Below are 7,796 nucleotides of genomic sequence, written 5' to 3'. Positions count from 1 at the left end.
AAAATAAATAAAAGAAATGCGAATAGGACATGTGTCAAAAGGTGGTAGGGGACTAGGGGACTAGGAAACAACTTAAAAGTATAAGGTATAAATAATAAATATTGTTAAATTTGAAGCGGGTTATTGTAACTCTAAATTTTATCTATTTCACAAAGATGTGCTAAATTGTTTCAAGCACTTATACATTCTTGTTCCATGAACAATACGCATGTGTATTGGTCCGATACACCGATTGTGTTTTGTATACTGTATATTATCATATCATTCTAAGTCGAAATTGTGATCTTAATTTGAGTTTAACTTGGAAAACCTGAATGACATGTTTGATTGTTTGAATGATTTTTCCATAACTCTTAACTTTTACATGATGAGAATTATTTATAATTTTTACAAGAGCCGAATACATAAACTATTCACTTACGATTTTATAAACAAATTCCATACATCAAAGCCGAAATTCAATTATTGAGTTTTTATTTACCCAAACCATATCTCGTGTGTATGTTTAGAACCCCAAATAGAACTTGAAATCAGATCCTTTATATCTTTGTATGTGTTTACCCTAGGAGCTGAAACTTGTATTCAAATTCATCCTAGTTGACTTGCTCTAAAAAACAAAACCCACATTTGAGGATGGAGGAGAGAGAAGAGTTTTTGCGGCAACAGCGCCTACTAAGCAGCCTATGAATCAAGTGTAGAAGGTTGTGTTAGTGTAATCTTGCATAAGTGCGGGGACCTAGTTGTCGTACTTACAAACCTAGGGGTTATTGAGTTAGTTTTCTTCCTATTCTTGTCTAACAAGTAATTGTATGGTTATAAATAGGAGTTATTTGTAATCAAGTAATCACAACAACACAATTTTGGACTTAAAATCTTATTGTTTCAATTGGCATCAGAGCCTAAGTATCGATCAACAACTTCCGGCGACGCAAGGCATCTCCGATCGAAGGCGAGTCCGGCGAGGAAGGCAATCACATCTGGTTGCAAGATAGCACGGGTTCTAAGATCGATCGAAGATCAAGAGCGGCAACCGAAAAGAAAGATTCGGTGTTCATCTATTTTCCGGCTGGGTTGGCGTCTAGTCTCCGGCGAGCAAAGAAAACAAAACAGAAGGTAGGTTTCAAGAAAACTGTTTCGGTTTCTGGAACGTGAAAAAACCATTACGCCGTAGTTTTTATTTGGTTGACGGGGTTTCTTTTTAGTCGGCGGAAGGCAAAACAAGTTTTGTTATAATACCAACAGTATTCGTCAAAGGGTTATTTCATTTGGTTCAATTCCTTTTATTTATTCTCTTAATTAATTGAAAAAATAAATCTCAGTATTTTATCTTTTCTTTGTGAATTGTGGATGAAGTCTACGTAAGAAAAGAAAAAAAAGTTGATATTCTTTCGTTGAGGCAATCAAGAGGTATTATTTCGCTAAGTGTAAAACTACAAGTTTTTCGACGATCAATATTTGGATTAAAAAAAAAGGATAAGAGTCCAGATTTGTATTAAATGCTAGAGATCGAAGAAAAGATGGGAGACAAGCCAAATAATCAAGTCGTAGGGCCAAGTAAACAAGTCGGTTTTCCCAAAGAACCGAGTTCCCTCTCGATTCAGTTTCCGATTCTTACGTCCACCAATTATACGATTTGGACGGTAAAAATCAAGGCCATCTTCAGGGTTCAAGGGTTGTTGGAGGTTATCGAACCAAGAACGGGAACGGTGGTTGACCCGAAGATAGATGGGTTGGCGATTGTGTATCTTTATCAAGGCATGCCGGAGGCTTTGGTGATGCAAGTGGCTCACCTTTCCACCGCTAAAGAGATATGGGATGCACTTAAGACTCGTTTCGTTGGGGTTGATAGGGGTCAAAAAACACGTATTGAGTCTCTTCAACATGAGTTCGATGTACTCAAGATGAAAGAAACGGACACGATTGATGACTTCTCGACCAAGATAAGCCAAATAGCTTCCAAAGCAAGTAATCTTGGAGAACCGTTTGAAGAAAAGACCCTTGTGAGAAAGCTTTTGAAGTCCGTTCCGAGAAAGAGGTATATAGCGATTGTTGCTACTATTGAACAGTTTGCCGATATAAAGACCATGACGTTCCATGAAGGCGTTGGACGCCTAAAAGCGTTTGAGGAACGATCTGGAGATGAAGACAAACCCATGTGTGGTAAGCAAGAACAACTCCTATATACATATGAAGAATGGAAAGCTAAAAGCAATCAAGAAAGGCGTCATGGGAAAGGCAAGATAGGAGTCGAATCAAGTCAAAAGAACAAGGGAAAAGGTAAGGTTGTGGATCAGGAAATGAAAGAACCCCGGGTGAAGAAGGATCGGTCAAAGATTAAATGTTATCGGTGTGATGAACTAGGACACTTTGCCACGTCATGTCCTAACCGAAACAAGGAGACGAACGATCAAAGTAACCTCACTCAAGATGGCGGACCGGTTCTAAACTTGATGACGGTAGCTCGGAGTAAGGAAGATGTCGTCTTTCTAAAAGAAGCCCGGGTTGATCCAAAGCAATATGCTTCAACCCCATGTGATAAAAACACATGGATTCTTGATAACGGGGCGAGTAACCACATGATGGGAAATTCGGAATGGTTTTCTAACATCGATCGTAACAAGACTGGTAAAGTAAGTTTCGGTGATGGTTGTGTGTTGAAATCGAAGGTCGGGGCACGATAGTAGTAGAAGGTCAAAGAGGAGAACATCGAGCCTTGAGTGACGTTTATTTTATTCCATCTCTCAAAAATAATATTATAAGTCTCGGGCAATTAGACGAAGGAGGATGCAAGATCGCGATCCAAGACAGTATCTTATGGATATTTGAACAAGATGGAAGACTTCTAATCAAGGTACCTCGTTCCTTTAACTGGGTTTATAAAATAAATTTAAAGGTTGTTTCTCCGGTTTGCTTACAAGTCAATTTGCATAATGTTGCATGGATATGGCATGCTTGATTTGGGTATTTGAATTTTGATGCCCTTCGGGGTCTCTCGAAACTCGTGGATGGAGTGCCAAGAATCGATCACCCGATGCAAATTTGTGATGCATGTATGCTAGGCAAACAAACAAGATCTGATATCCCGAAAGAATCTAATTATCGTGCAAAGGTACCGCTCGAGCTCGTTTATGCCGATGTTTGTGGCGCGATTACCCCCGAGACACATGGTGGCAACCGATACTTTTTACTAGTTGTTGACGACTACACCCGCTATATGTGGGTTTTCACGATAAAGATGAAAGACCAAGTTGCGGGTTTATTCATAGAGTTCGTGAATAGGGTGGAAAACGAAACGGGCAAGAAACTCAAAACCATACGCACCGACAATGGGGGTGAGTTTACATCCCATGTGTTGGAAGATTACTTGTCAAGTATAGGTGTGGCACATCAGTTTACGGCCCCGTACACCCCACATCAAAACGGAGTGGTTGAAAGAAGAAACTGAACCATACTTGGTACTACTCGAAGTTTGTTAAAGGTGATGTCACTACCACAAGATCTATGGGGAGAAGCGGTTCATCACTCGGTTTATTTACTAAACCGGTCACCAACAAATTCTTTGAAGGATTCGACTCCGTACGAGCGTTTTAAAGGAAGAAAACCGAACCTTTCACACGTTAAAGTGTTCGGATGCACGGGGTATGTCAAAGTCCTTGGTACCGGTCAAAAGAAGTTGGCCGACCGAAGCATTGTGATGATTCACTTAGGTACTCAACCTGGAACAAAAGCCTACCGTATGTTTGATCCGATCAAAAGGCGAGTACATGTTACGCGGGATGTCAAGTTTGACGAGTGTAAAAGGTACGCGTGGGCTGATCTTGACAAACAAGAGGGCGAAAAGGGTCCTGAATGGACCGAGTTTATTGTCAGGTACGATATTAAACCCGAATCGGAGCAAGTGACAACCGGGTTTGACACCGGGTCCGTAGACCGACATGATATCGGTGAGTTGGTTCGTATCAGAAACGGAAGTGAGTCGTTAAGTTCAGAAGGTGGAAGCCCACCTGTAAGCCCGGCTAGGCCCAACACTGGCCTAAACGAAGAACCGTTACAAGTTATCCAACCGCGTCGATCTACTCGAAAGACGGTTTTACCCAAGAAATTTAGCGACTTTCTAGTTGAAGGTATACCGACACCCGCCGAGCAAGACCCGATAACTGACGAGGTAAATCTCCTATTATTATTCGATGATGAACCGGTAAATTTTCGAGAAGCGAATAATGAAAAACATTGGAGAAAAGCAATGGAAGTGGAGATCGAGTCGATTGAAAGAAACAATACATGGCGGTTAGTCGAAGCACCACCCAAAGTAAAACCGATAGGTTTAAAGTGGGTCTATAAAATCAAAAGAGATGAAGCCGGGAAAATAACCAAGTACAAGGCCCGACTCGTAGCTAAGGGGTATGTTCAGAAATATGGGATCGATTTCGAAGAGGTGTTCGCACCGGTGGCGAGAATCGAAACCGTTCGACTTTTACTCGCGTTAGCAGCAAACCGAGGTTGGGAAGTGCATCACTTGGATGTAAAATCCGCGTTTCTTCATGGTGATTTGAAAGAAGAGGTGTACGTATTTCAACCGGATGGGTTCGTTAAGAAAGGTGAAGAAAGAAAAGTGTACAAGTTGGCTAAAGCGTTATACGGTCTACGCCAAGCTCCAAGGGCGTGGAATACTAAACTAGACGGGTCGTTAAAGGAACTCGGTTTCACTCGATGTAAACAAGAACAAGCGGTTTACAAAAGGTGTTCCGGTCAAAGGCTACTACTCGTTGGAGTTTACGTTGATGATTTGATAGTCACAGGTATAAGTGTGCAAGAAATTGCAAATTTCAAAAGACAAATGGAGTCAAGGTTCGAGATGAGTGACCTCGGGTTGTTGCATTACTATCTCGGGATCGAAGTGAAGCAAAGCGATCGTGGGATAACGTTAAAGCAAAGTGGTTATTCAACGAAGATCCTAAAAGAAGCAAGTCTTTGGGAGTGCAACTCAACTCAATTTCTTATGGAACCGGGCTTAAAATTGTCTAAAGAAGATGAGAATCAGAAGGTAGATCCGACCGGTTATAGAAAGATAATCGGAAGCTTGCGGTATTTAACTCATACGAGACCTGATTTGAGCTACTCGGTTGGTTATGCAAGTCGGTTCATGCAATCACCAACTCAAGCTCATGCTCAAGCGGTTAAATATATTCTCCGATATCTAAGAGGTTCACTAGACTTTGGTATTACTTACTCGAGAGGCGGAAACAGTATGTTGCACGGGTATAGTGATAGTAGTCATGCGGTGGATATGGATGATGGTCGGAGCACCTCAGGTCTAATTTTCTACTATGGTACATCGCCGATATCATGGGTTTCTCAGAAACAAGGATCGGTGGCGTTATCATCATGTGAGGCTGAATTTATGGTAGCTACATCGGCTGCATGTCAAGCCTTATGGCTTCGGGGTTTGTTGTCAGAGATGACTGGAGAAAAGGAGGAGATCGTGACGTTGAAGGTGGATAATTCATCGGCTATTGCCTTAATGAAGAACCCAGTTTTTCACGGGAAAAGCAAGCACATCAACACACGGTACCATTTCATTCGGGAGTGCATTGAGAGAGAACAAATCAAGGTGGAGCATGTCAGTGGAGATTTACAAAGAGCAGACATCCTTACAAAAGCATTGCCACGGTTGAAGTTTAACAAGATGCGAAGCTTCATCGGTGTCACAAGATTAGGGGAGTGATTGTTAGTGTAATCTTGCGTAAGTGCGGGGACCTAGTTGTCGTACTTACAAACCTAGGGGGTTAGAGTTAGTTTTCCTCCTATTCTTGTCTAACAAGTAATTGTATGGTTATAAATAGGGGTTATTTGTAATCAAGTAATCACAACAACAACACCATATCAATCAATACAATAAAGGTTTAGACTTGAAGTCTTATTGTCTTCAGGTTGTTGGTATCGTGTATGTTGGATATGTCTTTTGATTTGGTTTCAACTTTGAATATATGATAAATAATAATATGCATATACTTTTCACTTCAACGTATATAGTCGATAACATTATAATGATAATGCCAACTCAAAAGAAAATATGACGCCTCTAAAAGAAAATTCGGTACAACGAATCATCACATGAAATCAAATTGGATTTTATGCCATTCAATTCGTTCTTCTTATTAGTGGAGTATATTGACAAAGAAGAGGGTAGATGAGGACACGTTTTCTTTGATCAGAGTATTCACTATAACATGTTAGTTAGAACTTATAAGCATTCAAAAACTCCTTTCTGTTATGTTCTAACTTTTCCTTACAAATTAAGTATCTTAATAGTCATTCAGAAGCTGGAAAAGAAACATTATGAGATTGTGAATGCTGATTTTTTTTCGATTGACGGTATTTTATATAATATAAAAAGAACAGTCCTAGCAAGTAGCTAGAACAAAAAAAGCACAAAACGCTACAAATACAATAGATGGTTCTTAAGTCACTCGATCCTAAATATATTACATTTACAATTTCTAGTTGTGTATGGCATAATAAACAACTATTTGCTGCTTTTCTCCTGCCTAGTGTTTCTTTTTTCCTAAAAATATAGGATATTGTTAAAAAAAACTTTGCAAAATTTAAAAAATAATAATGTATTTGATATTTTCTTTATTTAACATGTATAGTGTACCCATAATCTAATTATTTATTAGTATGATGTTCATCTTTCTAAAATGAAGATGATGGGTTTAAATTCTTGTAAATGTAAGATTAGAGAGATTTAATGTGAGAATATATTTGTTAATAAAATATGTACTGCACAATCATTGGAAATAACAAGGTTGGAAAAAAGATCATTTTTTTTCTAGTTGTGCAAGATAATCGTTTATGAGAACATGTGTAGTGTTAACTTTTTATATAGAGACATTGTGCAACATGTGGCGTCTCAGCAAGACTATGTGATGTGAAATAACTAGCGAAAGCTAGTTATCACGTCATGTCACTGTCACATAGGATAAGTAGATAACTAATCATTCGTTAGTTTAAGTGTTGTGGAAATGTGAAATAACCAGCCACTCTCTCAATAAAATAATAATTAAAATGTATATAGAAAAAAATAAAATGGTAAAATGGATTAGGTGAATTTTGTTTATTGTTGAGAACAATTAATTCCCTTGAAATAAAAAAGTAGTTGCAGTATGACACCTTGGTTTATTTTGAGTGGGCTGCGAGGTTGTGTTTACGGGGTCATCCTGCCTATGTGGCGTAGATGACGCATTCATAATGCATAGCCTAAGAGCATCTCCAATGATGGAGGTGTTTTTGTTTTCCAAACACCTCCACATCATCACCATTTTTCCACTTTTTTTTTTCATTTCTCTCTCTTGTCTATTTTATCTCACAAATACTCATTTTGAAAATACAAACTATTTTCTTCTTTCTCTCCATTCATTTGGCACCCTCTCTCCTTCACATAGATTTCAAACCCCTTTTAAGTTAACCATTTAGAGATGCCCTAAGAGCATTCCCATCCCATCCCCCATAATTATGTGAGGGGGATTGGTAAATTATAGGGTGAGGTTTTGAATGATTGTGAGTGTAAATTATATGGTAGAGAGAGAAATGTAGTGTTTTTTTATAAATTTGGGGAAACATTTGGGGAATATTATTTGCCCCTATTTATTTTTAAATATTTATTGGATTGGTTGTGAGTATGGGAGAGAAAACTGTAATAATAAAAGTACTATTTAATTAAACAGGAAAGAGAAATGTAGTGTTTTGTAGTGTAATTGTAGAGATAGAGATGAGGAACGAGATGTGAATGCTCT

At 38.7% G+C, this 7,796-nt stretch overlaps 1 protein-coding gene across 1 annotated transcript; it reads left to right on the top strand.

Moving 5' to 3' along the window:
• The first annotated feature begins 1,517 nt into the window (after positions 1 to 1,517).
• LOC143573532 (uncharacterized) lies at positions 1,518 to 2,681 on the top strand. The gene has a single exon (XM_077058386.1). It carries the CDS (start codon positions 1,518 to 1,520, stop codon positions 2,679 to 2,681), a length of 1,164 nt encoding a protein of 387 aa, XP_076914501.1.
• Positions 2,682 to 7,796: the final 5,115 nt, after the last annotated feature.

The sequence above is a fragment of the Bidens hawaiensis genome, unplaced genomic scaffold, assembly GCF_021521415.1.
Source record: "Bidens hawaiensis isolate Kalapana, Puna unplaced genomic scaffold, B.hawaiensis_p1.1 tig00026584_1, whole genome shotgun sequence".
Classification (NCBI taxonomy): Eukaryota; Viridiplantae; Streptophyta; class Magnoliopsida; order Asterales; family Asteraceae; genus Bidens; species Bidens hawaiensis.
This window is presented reverse-complemented; position numbering and strand designations above follow the sequence as displayed.

Excerpts from the sequence above, each read along its gene's own strand:
- LOC143573532 (XM_077058386.1), top strand. The coding sequence starts at position 1,518 with ATGGGAGACAAGCCAAATAATCAAGTCGTAGGGCCAAGTAAACAAGTC.